The sequence below is a fragment of the Nelumbo lutea genome, chromosome 4 (assembly GCF_056320005.1).
Source record: "Nelumbo lutea isolate HS-2025 chromosome 4, American lotus-T2T, whole genome shotgun sequence".
NCBI classification, from domain to species: Eukaryota; Viridiplantae; Streptophyta; class Magnoliopsida; order Proteales; family Nelumbonaceae; genus Nelumbo; species Nelumbo lutea.
The window spans coordinates 14770871-14789933 of NC_142687.1; the positions used below are offsets into that span (position 1 = coordinate 14770871).

Sequence of the window (19063 nt, forward strand, 5' to 3'; positions counted from 1 at the left end):
TTTTAGTTGATTTTGTTTAAAGAAATGAAAGTATTTTGGGTCAATTAGGATTTAGGGGGCATTCTCTTTTTGGATATTGAGAGGGTATCACTTACCCAAAGGGAAAGTTTCCAACACTTGAATGGAACAAAAATGCCCCTTTTAATAATGGATTTTATGGGTAAAATGGTCATTTTTTTTTACTTGAAAACTAAAAGAACATGGATAAATACACTTAGCTGGGTAAGTGTTTGGCAAGAAAAACTTACCCAGGTAATTGTATTTACCCAGATAAATAAGTTACCAAAAAGCGAAAAAAAAAATTAAAATTCCTATAGATACTTTGTTAATTTAACACATTCTGTCTTTTGACTTAATGGTCAGGGGCTCAGGGCGGTATTTGTGGCAAAGTGAATATTAGAAGGGGTCTTTATTCCAAATGAAAGTTCGGAGCAATTGCTACTAACCCATAGTACAGGTGGGCTTTATTGCTATTGAAATTTCAGGGGATGTACTTCGAATGAGCAGCATATAATCTGTGTAACCCGTGCTGAAATAAATCCAACAATTGGACCTGTTCATGGGCCGGATTGCCTGATGTCTCGGCCTGGCCCGATTACGGGCTTGGGCCAGGTTCACACTTTTTCAAAAGTCTGACCCGAGTTCAAACCCGACTTGATAATGCATTATATAATGGAAATATATATAATATTTGTTTTCTTTATTATTATTCTCTTTTTTCAAGTAATGGTGTGAGCTTTTATTTTTTTAATATAAATAAAATAATTTTTAATTGAATAAAAAAATAATATTTTTTCTAAATTTCTGACCAGACTCAAACTCGAATCTAAACATATTCTATTAATATAAAAGCAAAACCCGACTGAACTCGACTCGACCCGGCCCATGAACTATGTCAACCAACAATTTATAGCTTTCAATTTTCAATTATTCTTTTACTTGTTGAAAAAAAGGGTGGTAGAAAATAGAAACCACTGTGGGGAGAGCAGGTGACCCATTTTAAATCGAGTGCAACCCCAAGTTGTCCACTCTCCTCTCTCTCCATAAAGTGTACAAACACGACCGCAGAACTTGTATGGCCCAATCAAGAAACGCGGCCCCTGGAAAAAGTAAAAAACCAAATCTACATAGCTAGATTATGTTTATATTGATGCTGTCCAAGTAAAAAACCAAATCTACATAGCTAGATTATGCTTTATATTGCCTCTGTCAGAGATCAGAAATCCCATCTTAGTTTCAGACCATGAAATACCTCTCTCTCTCGTCCATTTAATGGAGCTACTGTCGGTCTGGTTTGAGTCGAACTCAATTGTACCAAAACCATTCAGCTATTGCACAGGTCCTTATCATCATCCATGATTCATTCTTCATTCTAACCCACCTCTGTTTTTTATTTACCCTGAAATTTCATTTTCGCCCATACCCGTATTTTCAACCATTTCAGGAACAAAAAGCAGCCATAAAAATGGTAGGTGAGTTTTGTATTACTAGTATTGACGTGGCAGCGAAGAAGGGTGCAGCGTACATGTTGCGGTGCCACGTGGGCCGCGTCCATCTCAAGCCCATTAATCCATTAATAATGCTGAGTTGATGACACCGACTATAATGATCTTTTAGGTAGTGGTAAGCAAAAAAATTCGAAAAACAGAATCGATCAAAACTGAAGCGAAAAAATTGATTAACCGAATCGGTTGGTTCAGTTTCAATTAATCATTTAAAAATATTGGCGGTTAATCGAATTGATCGATATATATATATATACAGTAATTTATATATTTATATAATATTATATATTATATATTATATTTGAAAACAAAATAAAGTTTCAATTGAAAGTTATTCGGCAATCTGCCTCTGTGAGAGTGTCAGATTGGAAATTGAAAATTTTCAAGTCTTTCTTTTCTTTTGTCCCTTTGAATTAGAAACCTAAACCTTCTCTCACTCTCTTAGCCTTTTCTCTTTCGTCTCTCTTAGTTCTCAGTCTCTCTTACAGTCTTACTCTTTTAGTTTTCTTCGACTCTTTGTATTCCCCAGACGGCTGCGTGGCCCGTGCCAACCACCAGCACGAAGCGGCAATGCCAGTCGCTGCCTCACTGGCAAGCAAGTACCAAAGGCATCTCTGATCCCTATATCTCTCCTCTCTCTTTCTCTCTCTCACCTCTCTTCTCTGTGGCTCCACTAGGCACCACCTCTCAAGCTCTCACTTCAGGCGACAGCCGAGAGCAACCACTAACACTAACAACAACCGCCAACAGTTTTAGTTTTTTTAAGTGCATAAAAAACCAAAAAACCAAACTACGATTAATCAGTCCATCGATTAACTGGTGAAAGCATCAGTTCGATTTCGATTTGAATATTTAAAAAATCGATCACGTCGGTTCAATTTGAAAAAATACCCCCACTGTTCGGTTAGGCACCCCTATTTTAGGGAATGTTGTAGATATCTTGGACCTAGACTCTGCTATAAGTGTGATCCATTTTAAACTTAAAAGAAGGCGGCCCACACAAACTAAAATCAGAAAGAGAGTTGGCCCAATCCCCACATTGCTTTCTTTACAAAGCTTTCTAAAAGTTGTAGCGGAACCCTTTCTGTTTGACAGAAGAAAGTAGGTGTAGTTTTTCTTCCATTTCAAACCTATTTTTTGTTGTTGGTTTCGTTGGTGGGTCGTAATTCTTTCCAGTTTCCATATGAGATAAGCAGCAGCAAGTGTTGGGCCTTCGGGCCCAACACTGTGATTCTGTTTTTGTTTTGGGTGCAACGTTCCATGCAACTCCTGGAGATGATCTCATGCCCACTGCTTTTGACGTGGTCCAGTTAAAACTCATTAATGGCTCCAGTTCACCCGTGGAAAAATCCCACCCTTCACCCACGGCTCAACTCAAACAGAAAAAGGAATGAAGCCTGTAGTCTGTACTATTCAAATTCAATTACTGCCTGGTCTCTGGGCCGGTGGACCCCCATTCCAAAAAAGCCGTTGTTGTTGATCAACTCATTTTGAAATCGACAACCGAAAGCGAAAGAAAGCTACAGTTCCCATGTCCAAACCCAAAAAACAAAGCGGTTAGTATCTTATAACAGGGTTAACCATTGATTCCACGTGTGTATTTCATAAGTAAACGATTTATTTTATTAACCCAAACAACGGAAGGAAATAGAAATCTAACCGAGTGTCAACCCGTGAAAACGATGATCCACTGAGTTTGGTCCGACTGTCGGAATCTGATAATATTACCCCTCAAAACAAACGCTAAATGCCAAGTAAGAAATCAGAATTTAATAAACAAGCTTTATTCTTAATTCCAAACATCATCCGCACATGAGGACGTGGGATTGGTGGCACCCAACTCAGACGTATGACGTATCCCCAATTTTAAATTCCATATAAACAGACAAGGGGCCCATTAGTTACGGTCCCATGCCCCATTTCAAATAATGCAATTCTCAACGGTCTTCCCATGCTTGAGGTTTATTTAATTTAAATTAAATTTTAATTAGTACAACCCATGCCTGGAATGATTGTGTCAGTGAGTGAGAGGGAGAGTTTAAAATAAAAAAATCATAATAATAATTCCTATATAATTAATTAATTAAAACTATTTTTATTACTTAATAAATGCTGGATATTTGTAAATTTATATGTTTCCAGGAAGAAACAGAGAGGTTTGGGGTCGGAGCAGTGGGAACGGTGAAATGAAGCTGACCCCATGCAAACCGTTGGATCGGACAGTGTTTGACATCTAGAGTGCCACATTTGGACATGCGGCTTTACATGTAAACGTGTGTCAGGCGGACTTCTCTATGAGTGGGGAATCTTCTGAATTAATTGAAAAAAGAAATATTCTCCAGCAAAAAGCAATCAAGAACGTCGGTTATTTTTATTTTCAATTTCCAGATTAAAAATTGAATTGGAGATGGAGAGATCAGAGACCCTCGAAACGAAAACGTCTCTCTCTCTCTCTCTCTCTCTCTCTCTCCCTTTTATATTCAACAACATTCTCTTTCTCTCTCTCTCCCCCTTTCGTATTGAGCTTGCTTGCTGACCTATCTTTTTTCTTCTCAACCGTAAGAGGTAGGTCTGGGAGCAGGGGGTTTTGCACATACGAATCGTTTTGATCGAATCGGTGGTTATTTTCTTTTCTTCTCCAGAAGATTTGTCTCGGTTCTTCTCCAGAAGATTTGTCTCGGTTCTTCTCCAATTGGAAGGAATCAGATCAAGTCAAAGGTTCGCTGCCGTTTCCTTTTCCCCTAATTTTCTCTCTGTTTTCTTTTTTTCCCCAAGGGGAGAAAGAAAGCAAGTGACGATGAAGCGGGGGAAGTTGGATATGTTTCTGTCTCTGAGCCGACAGAGATCGATTCAGTTGTTGATCGGTGTAGGGTTTCTGTATATGCTCTTGGTGAGCGTGGAAATCCCATTTGTCTTCAGGAGCGGTTTCAATGCTGCATCTGGAGAGGGCTTTAATGGGTTCATCAGCGACGCATTGCCTCGGCCTCTTAGGCTTGACAGCGAAGCGGACTTGGAGAAGAGAAGAGCTCCTGTCCGACCTTCCAAGGTATCTTTTAGGGTTTCTCAGGGTTCTTTTCAGCCGTCTCAGCAGGGAACGTCCGAGGGGCGGATGGATGAGTACAACATTTTGTCAAGTTTGAATTTTCAGGAAGGTGCGTACAACAGTAGCAGTAAAGATGGGTTCTCCGAGCTTCAGAAATCCGCTAAGCATGCTTGGGATGTTGGGAGGATGCTTTGGGAGGAGCTTGAATCTGGGAAGATTCGGCTTGATGAAGAGAGCAAAGCCGAGAACCGATCGGAGACTTGCCCGCATTCCATTATGCTTTCTGGATCGGAATTTCTGGACCGGGGTAAGATTCTGCTACTTCCCTGTGGCTTGACTCTAGGGTCTCACATTACGCTTGTCGGAAAGCCGTATGCGGCTCACCCCGAGTATGACCCAAAGATATCACCGTTGAAGGATGGGGATAAGTCAGTCATGGTTTCGCAGTTCATGATGGAGTTGCAAGGACTGAAGACGGTTGATGGGGAGGAACCACCGAGGATCTTGCACTTCAATCCTAGGTTGAAGGGCGACTGGAGTGGAAAGCCTGTCATCGAGCAGAACACTTGCTATAGGATGCAGTGGGGATCAGCACTTAGGTGCGAGGGGTGGAAATCTAAGGCCGATGAGGAAACTGGTAAGCAAACTTCATCGATCTCTTCTGTTCATTTCTTCTTGCTTTTTGTTGAGTCTTTGTTGCCACTTAAAATTTTTGGGTTCTACTTAAAGTACATGAATTTTTTTTTCTCTTTTATTATTGATTTTTGAACTGTTATATATTTAGTTCTCTTCTTTTTCAGTACAATTTAAGCTTATATGCGATGTCTAAATTATGTAATAAGTATTGCCTGAACGTTCTTAGTGTTTTTCATTGTTTAGACAACATGAGGAGGTCCTTTACATGATTTTACAGCATGGGCTTTCTTTTTCTTCTAAAACCCCTTATCTGCAATAAGTTATGAAAGGTTTAGCTATAACAGAAAAAGATGGGGATTTGTACGTTTTGAGCAAGTTTCGTCTTACAACATTCACACTTTGCGCAGTTGATGGGCAAGTAAAATGTGAGAAGTGGATTCGTGATGACGATGACCACTCAGAGGAATCAAAGGCAATGTGGTGGTTAAATCGGTTAATTGGCCGAACAAAGAAGGTTACGGTTGATTGGCCGTACCCATTTGCAGAGGAGAAGTTATTTGTTCTCACTCTTAGTGCCGGCTTAGAAGGCTATCATGTAAATGTCGATGGGAGGCATGTCACCTCTTTTCCTTATCGCACCGTGAGTATCTTTATCAAATTTCGTTGCTATTGTCACTGTAAGATCTAGATTATCTCTTGAGTTTATTTTTTTTTTTACTAATGTTTACAGGGGTTTGTTCTTGAGGATGCAACTGGCCTTTCTCTGAATGGGGATGTTTATGTGCATTCTATATTTGCAGCTTCCTTACCCACTACACATCCTAGCTTTTCTCCACAGAGACACCTTGAGATGTCTACTAAATGGAAAGCTCCAGCTGCCCCAGAGGGGCCTGTGGAGCTTTTCATTGGTATCCTTTCAGCAGGCAACCATTTTGCTGAACGGATGGCTGTAAGGAAGACATGGATGCAATCTGAACTGATCAAGTCTTCAAATGTTGTGGCTCGCTTTTTTGTTGCATTGGTAAGTGCAGTCCTGGATGGTGTTTAGAGTTTTTCGTGAAGTCACTTTTTCAATTGGAGGTCAGGCACCAATTTTTAAGTTTTTCCCTTTTTCTTTTCTTCTATTTTTGAGGACAGCATGCAAGGAAGGAAGTGAATATGGAGTTGAAGAAAGAAGCCGAGTTCTTTGGTGATATTGTTATTGTGCCTTTCATGGATAGTTATGACCTTGTGGTTTTGAAGACTGTTGCCATCTGCGAGTATGGGGTGAGTTTGGGAGGGGGGATAAAAACTTGCATTTACAATTCATTCAGAATTTTCTATGGATTATCTATTGGTATTTGATGATTTTGTTTATTCACAGGTTCGCATGGTATCTGCGAAGTATGTCATGAAGGGTGATGATGACACATTTGTCAGGGTGGATACAGTCATCAAGGAAGTGAAGAAAGTTCCTGTTGACCGGAGCTTGTATGTAGGAAATATAAATTACTACCACAAGCCCTTGCGTTATGGCAAATGGTCAGTGACATATGAGGTATGTATTAAGTTCTTCTACTAGGCTGCCACAAGGATTTAATGAATTCTTTACCATTGGTTTTGTATATATATTTTGCTTTCAGCATAGAATGTTGAGTGTTTCTAAATATCATGTGTTCTCTGATGATTGTTTTTGTTTATATCTTCAACTATTTACTTGGTCGAATTTATTATACTTTTCTATGCAACATAAAGGGAAGTAGTTGCTCATATTTTAATTGCAACTATTTTAAACTGGTATCTATTGGTATTTCTAATGTGGTGAAACAGGAAACTATTTGGATGAGGCTTAGGAGCTGATGACAGCTGATGGCAGAATTAAATATGGTTCTAAAAAGGAAGACAAAAAGATTTGTTAGTATATTTGATCTCATATGCTGCAAATGTATCAGCTTATTTTTAAATGATTAGGAAGGGTAAATTATGCAAAAGAGATTTCAAAGAATCACATAAGAATGTGTAGTTACTAGGTTAAATGAAGGCTGATTCCTTGTAAGCATGTGCTGTATCAAGGAATGGGCTGATTATTAATTAGGGAAGTCTTGTTCACTTGGATGAATCACCTTGGAACTCACAGTGTGCAATAACATTAGTCCCCCCTTTTGTGTAAATCATGCTTCTTCTGCGTCAAAGAAAACTGTAGGTAATCATGGTTCGTAAGCATGTGCTGTGATGAATAAACCGTAGTAGTCTGGTTGTGCATTCAGTTAATCTCCCTGAAATATATTCTACTCTGTATAACAGTATTGGCTTCCCAAACAGAAGTACCATCCATACAAATTTTCTCTTGCATATTGCAAATTACTTTTGAGTTTTGATAGTGTTTTTTAACTTTTAAGTTTCATGCCTGTGTAGGGAGTTTTTCTTGGTATTCTGGGGTTTGTCTGAACCTTTTGACAAGTTCTCACCTTATTATTTTCTGGTGGATTTTAGGAATGGCCAGAAGAAGATTATCCACCCTATGCAAATGGGCCAGGCTATGTTGTGTCTTCTGACATTGCACGCTTTGTTGTCTCCGAGTTTGAGAAACACAAGTTAAGAGTAAGTCACATGAACTAGTCACCACTGATTATTTTGGTCTATCCGAGTGTGGCAATTAATTAACTGAAATTCACACTACAGTTGTTCAAGATGGAGGATGTGAGCATGGGAATGTGGGTGGAACAATTCAACACCTCAAGACTTGTGGAATATCGACATGATGTGAAGTTCTGCCAGTTTGGGTGCATTGATGATTACTATACAGCACATTACCAGTCTCCTAGGCAGATGATCTGTATGTGGGACAAATTGCAACAGACGGGAAGAGGCCAGTGTTGCAACATGAGATGATGATGATGATAGACAATGGCGAAGACGTTCAGTGACAACTACTGTGTTGTTAGGTGACTGTGGAGGATCTTTGATGGAGAAAGGCAGTGAAATCAAGTTTTGCAGTCATTACATGATAATGTAGTGTATAGATTGGGGTTCTATTCATATGCCCCTTCAAATTCATTCATTATTTTTTTTACTGGTTCTTTTACCTTTTGACGCTGGAGGATGATGAGGATAGCAGGGTTGGCTGGTGGGCTTATGATGTTTGTGTAGTGCTGACTGCAGGGTACAATGTTAAAGACCTTCATATCTCTGTAACCACCTAGAGTTACACCACGACCGATGAAAATTATTTCATTTTGAAAATATTTCTTGACCCTGCCACACTATAGAGAACCAACGGGAAATACTTCGCAAGTTTGGGTGAAATGAGAAGAGATCTGGGGCACCAAATTTCTTAGATTAACTCGAAAGGAAAGATTCAGTTGGGATCTAGATTTTAGCAATGTACATGAAAGCCATGATGAGCACAGATAAATTCTTTATTGTACATGCAAATATATGCAATTGTAGTGCTTGCCTCATGCTGCCTAATTTTATATATCATATTTAGCATTCATTGTTTTCCTCATTATTCGTACTGCATCTCGTATTTGAAAACACGAACACCACTGTTTGTACCGTCAGGGCGTCGAGACTTTTCTTTACAGGGGTTTCAATGCAAACTGTTCTACCCCAAAACAGTTTCCAACCAAACGGAAAATTGACATTAAAACACTTAAGGCCACAGTCAACTACCAAACAACCCTTTAATTTAAGTCAAGATTTAAGGTATCGTAGGGCGTATCAGCCTGTACTGGTATTTTTTTTTAAATATTTATTTATTTATTTTTTAAATAGATTCAGAGGGATTGGTTCAAGACCTGACCCCGATATAATTTTTGGGGGAACGTGTCAAGAAGTCATTGACACGATAGATGCAATACCTATTCCGCACTGGTTATTTAAACCACGGCACAAATGCAAATGGGTTGTTGGGTGGCGCACTTGCGTTTCAACAATCAACATGGTGTGGTTAGTCAAATGCTCACCGAGTATGCCTACCATCATCCTGTCTCGTCCACGGTCCACCTTGGTTAACAAATTAGGTTTGACTGGAAAAAACATTAATTTCTTGTTGAATGGAGGGCTGGTAGCCTCCTGGTACATCAATAACCTCTAATCGTGTTCTGATTATCCTAAACCAAGCTATCCTCAGAGTTGTGGAAACTGGTCGTATAATAATGCATCTAATCCGAGTATTTCAATCTGCCCAGAAATCTGGTCGTATAATAATTCATTAAATCCGAGTATTTCAATCTGCCCAAAAGCATTAAGGGGATGTTTGGCAACGGTGCTGATTTCTTGAAAATTACTGTAATATCAGAACCACATCAGTGTTAAAGGAATTGGTACTGACATTTCTATTTGATTGATTGATTTTGATGATTTTTAAGAAATTGGCTAAAAAATCGATTATGACTCTGGATCTCTTACCCATGGGAATTCTATCCATGCCTATCCACAGTATATTACCCTCTGTGAATTGGGAACATCTCCCCTGCATAATATTATGCAAAGAATGAGATATTCTTTATGTATGATTCGGATAAATGTGGGCTGAGTTTTGGTGGGCAGGAGATCCTAACTCATTAAAATCGGCCTTTTTCAGAAATATAAATAAATTGAATAATAACTGCAATACAAAAATATAAGGAAATTTAGCATCGATGTCAAATATCACACATCCGAATGATTTTAGAGATGTTTGGGACTGGTGCATTTCACAACCGTTTCATTTCTACTGATGTGTCATGTGCGCCATATCAACAAATAAAAGGAATAGGTAAAAAATGGTATTTGGTAGTCTTCTTAAAAAAAAAAAACATTTTGTAATAATTAGCTTTAGGATTTGGGAAAGGAAGAATTTATTGAAACGCCAAATTTTTATTTCTTGAATCACCTTAATGTTATAAATATATTATAACATTAAGTCAATTTATTTTAAAAAACCAGTCAGCCTGCATCCCATTTTTCTGTATTTCTAAAAAAAAAAAATGAAATGAATCACTTGTGAATCAGGGCCCACTTGTGAAATGGAACGGTCATGATGCACCGGTCCCAAACATCCCCTTTATTCAAAATAACATTATTTTGATCAAGGTTTTTAAAATCGAATCGAACAATGAACTGTTCAGGGGTTTGGTTCCCAGGTCGAATGGTTCGACTGTTAGAACCAAACGGATGACCCATTCTAATAAAAAAATTAAAAATTTAAAAAATACCAAAAACCGTTAGACAATTCGAACAATTCGACTGCCTGAGTCAACAATTTGATGACCAAATCAACAGTTTTTTGCCAAAAAATGGTTATAGGGTAAAACAAAACTGGTCAGATGACCAATTCCTGGTTTTTCCGATCCTGGTCCGTTTTTGAAAACCATGATTTTGATGACGAAGACATGCGGAAAAATTTCGACTGTTCTTAGTCTGTTTTGGGTGCCTTACAACGCATGACACGTTGTCATGAATGTGTCGTGTGCTGGAAACCAGAAAACAGTTCAGGCCTTTCATTTTTTCATTCCAAACAGCCCAAGTTTTTTCAGGACATGCAGCTTATTGTGAATTTGGGAAGTATATAGCAAGTGACCCAGTGATGAGTCCGGCTTGATGCGCTAAATATCAAAAACAAAAACGCCCTGTTGTATCTGGCTTTTGCAAATTGAGCCAACACTCTTTGCTATACTTAAATGCCAACGAAATTTAGTTGGACAAGTTAATATGAGCTGAGCTGATAAATATTTGAATAAAGTCCTCTGAGAACAAAATCCTAATTCAGGATGCCATGTTTGGATTTATGTAATTCCTAGTCCTATGGAAGCTTTTAACACATGTTTGCTTATTTATAATTTACTCTTTGATGTAACTAAATTATCTTGATTTTCTTTTAAGAAATGATCAAATTAAAGGGTATTGGTGAAGGCTAATCTCAGTACTTCTCTACCTTGCCTCCAAAGACAATCTTTCTTCAAACTTGAAGTGCAGTCCAAGATGAAAACCCAAATTCCAGGTTCCCAAGCTACAAATAGCCATCCATAGCTCCCATTTTCCCCCATTGCAGACCAAATGAAGCAGCTCAGTCTGCCCGCCACATCTCTTCTCACCCTTCTGACATGGCATTTTATGTTGTCTGGTGCATCTGTTTCTCATTCGTTATATTAGAATTGATTTATATATTACTTTTACTAAAAGCAATCTATGTTGATGTTCCATTAATCTCATCAGATGATGATGATGTTTTTTCAGGCCATGCAGGACAAGCATGCACATTCCTCATCCACAACAAATGCCCATTCTCCATATGGCCTGCCACAGCCTCGAATGCAGGCCATCCGGTTATAGCTGATGGTGGTTTCTACCTTCCTTCAGGCCAGACACGGCGAGTTACAGCCCCAGACACGTGGAATGGCCGGATCTGGGCGAGAACTGGCTGCAACTTCGCGTCGTCCTCTAAGCCTGCCTGCCAAACTGGTGACTGCGAGGGACGACTTGCCTGTAATGGAAGCATAGGCCTCCCCCCAGCTACACTAGTTGAGGTGTCTCTGCAGCCAGATAAGAGTAAACCCAGTTTCTACGATGTCAGCTTGGTTGATGGGTATAACCTCCCTGTCTCTGTTTCTGCAAAGCCCTTTGCATCCAATTGCTCCATTACAGGATGCTTGAAAAACCTAAACAGCCTCTGCCCATCAGAGCTTCAGGTGTTGAATGCCTCTGGACAGGTTGTGGCGTGCAAAAGCGCATGCTTGGCTTTCGATCTGGATGTGTTTTGTTGCAGAAATGCTTATGGGAGCCCTGAAAAGTGCAAAAGCAACATGTACTCTGACATGTTCAAGGACGCTTGTCCTTCATATTTTAGTTATGCTTTTGATACACCCCCACCCTTGGTACGCTGCACTTCTCAGGTGTATGTCATAACTTTCTGCCCCTCCAGGTGGGGTGATCACATGCCCATATAGATGGCTGCATTGTATTAAAAGCCGCTTTGAACTTCAAAGTATCAGTCTTAAATATTGATTTTTAATGCTTGGGTTTGCTTTTTTTTTTTTTTTTCTATGTAGCAATTAATCTCTTCTCTTTCCTTGGCTTTTGTGATTATATTCTTGGTATGTGAGTAGAAGAACCTAAATTGTTATTTCATCAGCACAAACCCTTATTCTGCTTACTCATGGCTAGGAAGTGGGGTTTATAATTGTTAGAAGTGGGCTCTCAATAAAGTAAAGTGAGAGGATATGGGGCGGTTCTTAGGTTCTATGTAAGGTGGAGTGTGTTGAAAGCACAATGCATTTGAGCCTCCAACAGAGATATATATGAAGAAAGGTGCAGTGTGTTGAGAGTACCATTCATTTAAAGAAGATACAGTCACATGGGCTTATCTACAAAGTTGAGTTTTACTTCATACTGTGGTGCTATCTCATGTGTAAAGCTTGATAATGAAGCCTAAAAGGACAGCCATGGAGGGAATACTCTTTGTTAATTAATTTGGTGCGCTATGAGATCAAATATGCAATTTGCAAAAGGGGGATCTCTCTCTCTCTCTCTCTAGATGTTCTGCGCATACAATGAAAACATTTAACAATGGCTTCCATTGCAGAGATACACTTATTCCAACAAGTTTAAATGGATAAAGCTTGCCATGAAAGCAGAGATATGATTATAAACTAACAAAAGAATCAGAAAAATAAAATATTGTGGAAGTAAAGTGAAGGTCTTCTCTTCCATTCAACCGTGGAAGTTGCTATAAAGCAGGGATGCTGAGCCTCAGCTTTAAGGCAAAGGTTCTAGTTCGCAACGTGGATCAGGAATCTCCAGTTTCCCTAGATCATTTCCCCCCCCCCCCCCCCAAAAAAAAAAAAAAAAAAAAAATGTCCCCACTAGTACATGTTTTTTCCTATTATCACTGCATCTATCACCTTATCCCCACTCTGCAGAACTGTCTATTTTATCTGATGTTGAGGTCCAAATCTCCTTTATTAATTAAACCTAATATCTTGGAATATAGCCCAGAGAAGATGGATTTCGTTTCCTTGCTACAGTTCCCAATCACAGAACACAGTATTAACAGTACAATAGAACAGACTTAAGACCTGGGAAGATGCCAAAATAATGGTAATTGACTCATTTGAGTTGGTAGTGCTATCTTCATACTTCTTGGCTCCTCCACATCTTGCTCCACTCACATACGTGCAAAACCATCTGCAACCAACTTCTCCAAGACAATTAACTATATATGAAAAGGTATTGAATCCTCACTTCTGTTAATTCTCATTTTGGGACTGATATGTTGAATTGTTGATCATCGACAACAAACAAACAGAACAAAATAAAACGCCAGGGATTCACTTTTCTAGTTCACTTTGTACTTGGGATTTGCATATACTGATCTACAGAATGCACAAGGCCGCACGGCCCAAATTAGAAGCCATACCAAAGAAATAATCAACCAAATCCCTGCAACAACAACAAATAACGTCCACACTTCAGAAACCCAGCACCACTATGTATCGTCACAAGCTGTCAAGAAACAATTTTTTTTTCTTTCTTTTTGGTGAAAATCCTTACCAATCTGTGGTGGGTTGAGCCTTGTACCATTGCTCCAGTACGCTTCGAAATAGCAATCCGTCGTAGTATTGATCCCAGTGATGCAGCTACAGATGAAAGAATTAAAGAAACCAGTGTACCCACAAACTCCATTGCTCCTCTCGCAGGTGCTACACTCTCTCGGATAGTCGTTGTTGACATTAAACCGGTACTTCAGAGCCACGCCATAGTTCCAACTCTCGGGATTGGACTGTTGGCCATTAAAGCTGTAAACAGCAGTGTAAGAAGTGCATTGCAGCCTCTGTAGGTCTATTTTAAAAACTGGCCCGAGATCGACCGGAGTATAAACACAACATGTTGAGATTGGCAGGTTAAGCGTGCTGATTTCAGGGCAGGAATAGAGGAGGCTGCAGAAGGGCGCGCCCTCGTTATCGCAGAGTGGGATTTCAGAGCTGTTACCGCCATTAAAGAGGCTGCTGGATTTGTAGAGTGGCGATGAAGATGTGGAGCAATCAAGGAGGGCGAAGACATTGTCGTCGTGGAATACAAATGGGGCATCCCAGTCTAGGCCAAAGCCTTTGCTCGAATGGGTAGACGAGCATGTTGACATGGTGGGGTCTTGAATGTAGATGACCTGGTTGTCGTAGTCAATGGCGTTTACAGGGTAAGAGCCGGTATGAGTCGTCATGCTGAGCTTCTGTTGGTTGCATGTTATATACTTCTGAAATCGGGGGTCGCCACACCCAGGGCCGCTGCCAAATGGGTACCTGATTAATTTGTCGCCGCAGGTTTTTTTGCAGGATTGGGGTGAGACAAAAGAGGGAAGAAAGGCGAGGGAGATGAAGCAGAGGAGCGTGATGAGAGAAGATTCAAGCTTCATTTTCATGGCTTTCATTGTGCAAAAAGCGTAGGAGCTAGAGATGAACTGATCGAGCGATCATTTATTATTTTTAAGTTGGTATTTAGGAGTAGCTAAGTAACAAATCTTCTCTTTCTGTGGGGAAGCAGAAGAGAGAGGAGCATGTGATTTGCTTTTGTGGGGATTGGTTCTTGTTGTCTTTTGATTTCTATGCTTTTCTCATGCATGCTTTGCTTGGTTGGGACGGTCATGTGCATAAATAGCAGAATAAACTTGAGTCAGTGGAGCTGCAACCTGCAGGAACCCTAAAATGACTAGGGGTTATTTATAACTATCTGAGTTGGCATATAAGGATTGGGGCCTACTACTATTGATCTTAAATGGGTCCTACCATTGAGCCCGAATTGGCTGTATAACACATCATGCACACCAGGCTGTGCAATCTACCAGTACATATGGGTCCATAACAGGATTTGGATTTGGATTTGGATTTAATCAATTTTACTTTAATTTTTTAAAATACAAAAGAATTAAAAGTTCAATTATTTTTTAAACTTTTATATATAATAAATTAATATAAATATAATATATTAAATTTATTATATATAACTTAAAAATTGGATTTTAACCAATCCAAACGAAAATCAAATCTATATCCCATTTAACAGAAATATCGGATCGAACCTATTGAATCTGGATTTTTGAATTTCATTGACAGGCCTCACAACCATTCAAATCACTTAGACAAACTATCATGTTATAAAGCCAGTCAATGCATATGCACCGAGTCAAAGATTGCCCACCAATCTGACGCTGTAGACACTCATGGTAGTAGCTTGCTTAACTGGTAAGGTTCATGAAGGCTTAAGCAGCTGAGCGGCTTGGCTACTCTAAAATTTAAACTTGGGCTATGTTTGGTTTAAAAGAAAAAAGGAGAAAAAGGAAGGAAAAAGTAGAAAAATAATTATAAACCAAACATAACTATAAATTCTACGAGAAAAAAAATTCTGAGGCCCCTCAAATTTGTCGGTATATAGTGGGTGTAATTTGATTAATTGGGTAGTTGATTATAATTCCCGCGTTCTTTTCATCATTTATTGTTATATTGGACCCCACTGATTTCCTTTTCCTGCAATTCACGATTTATAGATAGTCAGCGGATAGGAAAAGCGAGAAGGAAATGCCGTTTGACTAAAATAATGTTGTTTTCCTCTTGTCTTTTCTTTTACTTGGATAATATATATTAGATAAAAACAATATAATTGGACAAATTTTACCTGAAAACACTTATTTAATTAAACTTAATATCCAAGTAAGTGAACTTGAATGTGGCATAAAAAATTATTGGGGTTTAGTATAAGCTATGCCACGTTATTACTTGATCTAGGGGTTAAGTATCTTAAAATAATTGACTCATTGACATGGATGGAACAAGCCACCCTGAAAATCGACAATTTTGGCTTTTCTTTCATTTGATATGCTCTTTACTTTGGCATATAAAAAAGGGTTTTGAACCGATTTCTGTTGACCCTATCAAATCATCAAGAAGGAAGTTCGGATTTCCTATCTCCTGCCAATGAGAATCCTATTCACGTTTACTCACAACACATTACCCCTCGTGAATTGGGAACATCTCCCCTTGCATAATATTATGCAGAGAATGAGATATTCTCCATATGTGACTGCGATAAATTGGACAGGAGATCCAAACTCTCAAGAAGGGGCTATGTGGTGAAGGATTTTGAATGTAGGGCCCTATCAAGCTCTTAATTTGGTGGCATGTAAGCTGTTTAAACTGATGATTTTGTAATTTGCATTCCATTTTAGGAGTCGGCCTATATCCAAATTATTTTAAGAGAAATAATATGGCATAATTGTCCTAAAATGCAACTATTTATATAACCATGTCTTCTTTTAATATTTTTTTTTTGAAAAAAAAAGCAAGGAACCACAAATAATGAAGTTCACATCTCTGCCCCAAAACGCCCCACAACACATCTTGCCGTGTATTGGGAACATCTCCTGATGGTTCTGATGATGTCATCATTGGGAGATATTCCCAATACATGATGGGGATGTGATGTAGGGCATTGTGGGTCTGCTCCTTGTGGGGCAGAGATGTGATCTCCAAATAATGGATAGAGACTTGAGGGAATCTGTAGACCGACTTCACAATGTGACTTCATCTAGTATTATATTTGGGTGTGATCATGCATCGGGCTAGGTTTAACACCTATGACCTAAGCTGACCAAGCATTGAGCATAAATCGCTAATTAAGTGATGATATATAATATATGTATAAAATATATTATATAATTAATATGATATAAATATTATATGTAATATATATATATATATATAAAATTCATTTTATAATATTTATATACATAATCTATATTACTTTAAAAAGCACAAATAGCCTTAGTAATATTTTTGGAATTTTTTGAGAATAAAATTTACACTTCCATATTTAAATTTATTGATAAAAAATGGGGGCAAAAGGGTAATCGATTATTAATATTAAATGAGTTGAAAAGAGGCAATTATAAGATATTCAATGCATTCAATTTTCAATCATTAAATCTAACACTTAGGCTTAGTTTGGAAGGAATACAAATACAAATATGTATTGTGCAAAACCTATATTTTGTATGTATTTGCAATGTACATATTTATATTTGCACTCCTTCCAAACTGAGCCTTAAGGTATTAATTTGCATTCACCTTCATTTAATCATATATTTAAGGAAATTTATTTCTCCTCATAATTAAATTATATTAATTAAATCCATACATAATAAATTAGTAATTCCAATAAAATAAAAACATACTTTTAAAATCTACCTAAAAAATAGTGTTTTCATCTAGGCAGTAGTAAGAACTTAAACCATTTCAGGTCAAATGGGCCAATCCATGTTGTCTCAATTAAATAATAAAATTCAAAAATAGATAAAATTCAAAAATATAAAAATTAAAAAAATTGAAACATTTTTAACATTATATATCAGGCATATTAAACAATATTTCTATTTCTATTTCTTTCATATATATGATGATGTCCAAAAAGGCCCAAGTTAGGATTCCAATGGTCAAGTAAGATAAGATTGGAAAAAGAGGGAATAAGTATGAGGTTTGTGAAGTAAGTGTGATTAATATGGTGGGTAAACAAGTGAATGCCTAACTTCATATAAATTGGGTTATTTGCCTCTCGAAACTGATTGGTCCACTACATGTGTTTGAACGTTTTAGCTGTTCAGGGTCTGTGGAACCAACGATGTGGTCCCATGCCATTGCTCTTGATATAGGGGGACACTTGTTTTACAACATGTTGACACATCTGACAGACATGGTACAATAGTAGGGGTACTTTAACACTAACCATAAGAGTAGTTTAAGAAATTTACCTTATAAGAAAAAGTTTCACTAATTAATATATAAGGTTAATTGTTGAAACCTCACTTTAAGTTTTTGACGTTTGTAGAAATCGACCCTGAATTTAGATAATTGCAATCACCTCCCCTAAATTTTCTAATATAGTTGCAATTGGCGGTTGAATGTTCCACTAACATTTTTATATTAAAATTTTCCAAAAACAGAGACTTTATTCTAAGATTGTGATAAATATTTGGATTATTCAATTTAAATTTTGACTATCAAATGTAAAAGGCCATTACCAGATATAGATTGGATTCAAATCTTTTTTTTCCTAATAATTAAACATGTGCGTTGCACATATGAATTTTTTCATATTAATTATTTGAATTTTAGATATATCCTAGTTAATATATAAATTAAGAATAATAAAAGTAACGATATGACTAAAAATCAACTTAAATACTTGTACTAAATGTGCATGTGCAAAAATTTTAAAGTTTTAAATTAAAATTAAAATTATTATTATTATGAATTTTTATTTTTATTTATTATGATGATTATATAACATTAGAAATGCTCTAAAATGTCTTTGGCAAGATTCTATACTTTTTATTTTTTGTGTTCAATCTTTTTTTAAATATTTATTATTCAATTATGACATCATGAATTTATTCGAAAAGTTAGATCATTGACCCACCATTTAACTAAGAAAATAGCTTTGCTTTTGGATCAGTTTTAAATTATATATTTCATCTACATTATATAAATAATTTTTACTTACCACACTTAATTATTGTTTGACATAATTACTATATAATTTTTTAAATATTCTTTTGATTACTTGTACTTTTTTATTAGTTTTTAAATATTTATTATTTAACTATCATACCATTTGACCTAAACCACTAACCCACAACCCAAAAAAAAGTTTGATTTCTAGGTTGACATTAAATTTTGTATTGCATTTCCATTATTGATAAAATAAAATTATATGTACAATATATTTTTATTCGATATAATAAATGTATAACATTATAGATGTATCCAATATTTTATTTTTATAAATGTATAACGTTAAATCTTATGTATAACATTTATTTTTGTAATTCTTTGTATTTTCTATTTTTTAAAATTTTATTATTTGACTATGA

The 19063-nt window shown here is 37.2% G+C and overlaps 3 protein-coding genes across 3 annotated transcripts; 2 read left to right on the top strand and 1 right to left on the bottom strand.

Annotated features, from left to right (window-relative positions):
- The first annotated feature begins 3722 nt into the window (after window positions 1-3722).
- Window positions 3723-8659, top strand: LOC148854094 (hydroxyproline O-galactosyltransferase GALT6-like). The gene is made up of 7 exons (XM_088986701.1): window positions 3723-5185; window positions 5592-5824; window positions 5915-6205; window positions 6322-6450; window positions 6548-6721; window positions 7657-7764; window positions 7846-8659. The coding sequence occupies exons 1-7, from the start codon at window positions 4303-4305 to the stop codon at window positions 8053-8055; spliced, it is 2028 nt and encodes a 675-aa protein (XP_088842827.1). The 5' UTR covers window positions 3723-4302; the 3' UTR covers window positions 8056-8659.
- Window positions 8660-11109: 2450 nt separating this feature from the next.
- Window positions 11110-12286, top strand: LOC148854095 (Pathogenesis-related thaumatin superfamily protein). Its single transcript, XM_088982645.1, has 2 exons — window positions 11110-11272; window positions 11386-12286. Exons 1-2 carry the CDS (start codon window positions 11206-11208, stop codon window positions 12093-12095), a joined length of 777 nt encoding a protein of 258 aa, XP_088838771.1. The 5' UTR covers window positions 11110-11205; the 3' UTR covers window positions 12096-12286.
- A 1166-nt stretch (window positions 12287-13452) lies between these two features.
- LOC148854096 (Putative membrane lipoprotein) lies at window positions 13453-14687 on the bottom strand. Its single transcript, XM_088941498.1, has 2 exons — window positions 13699-14687; window positions 13453-13587 (listed from the first exon to the last, which is right to left on the bottom strand). The coding sequence occupies exons 1-2, from the start codon at window positions 14570-14572 to the stop codon at window positions 13484-13486; spliced, it is 978 nt and encodes a 325-aa protein (XP_088797624.1). The 5' UTR covers window positions 14573-14687; the 3' UTR covers window positions 13453-13483.
- Window positions 14688-19063: the final 4376 nt, after the last annotated feature.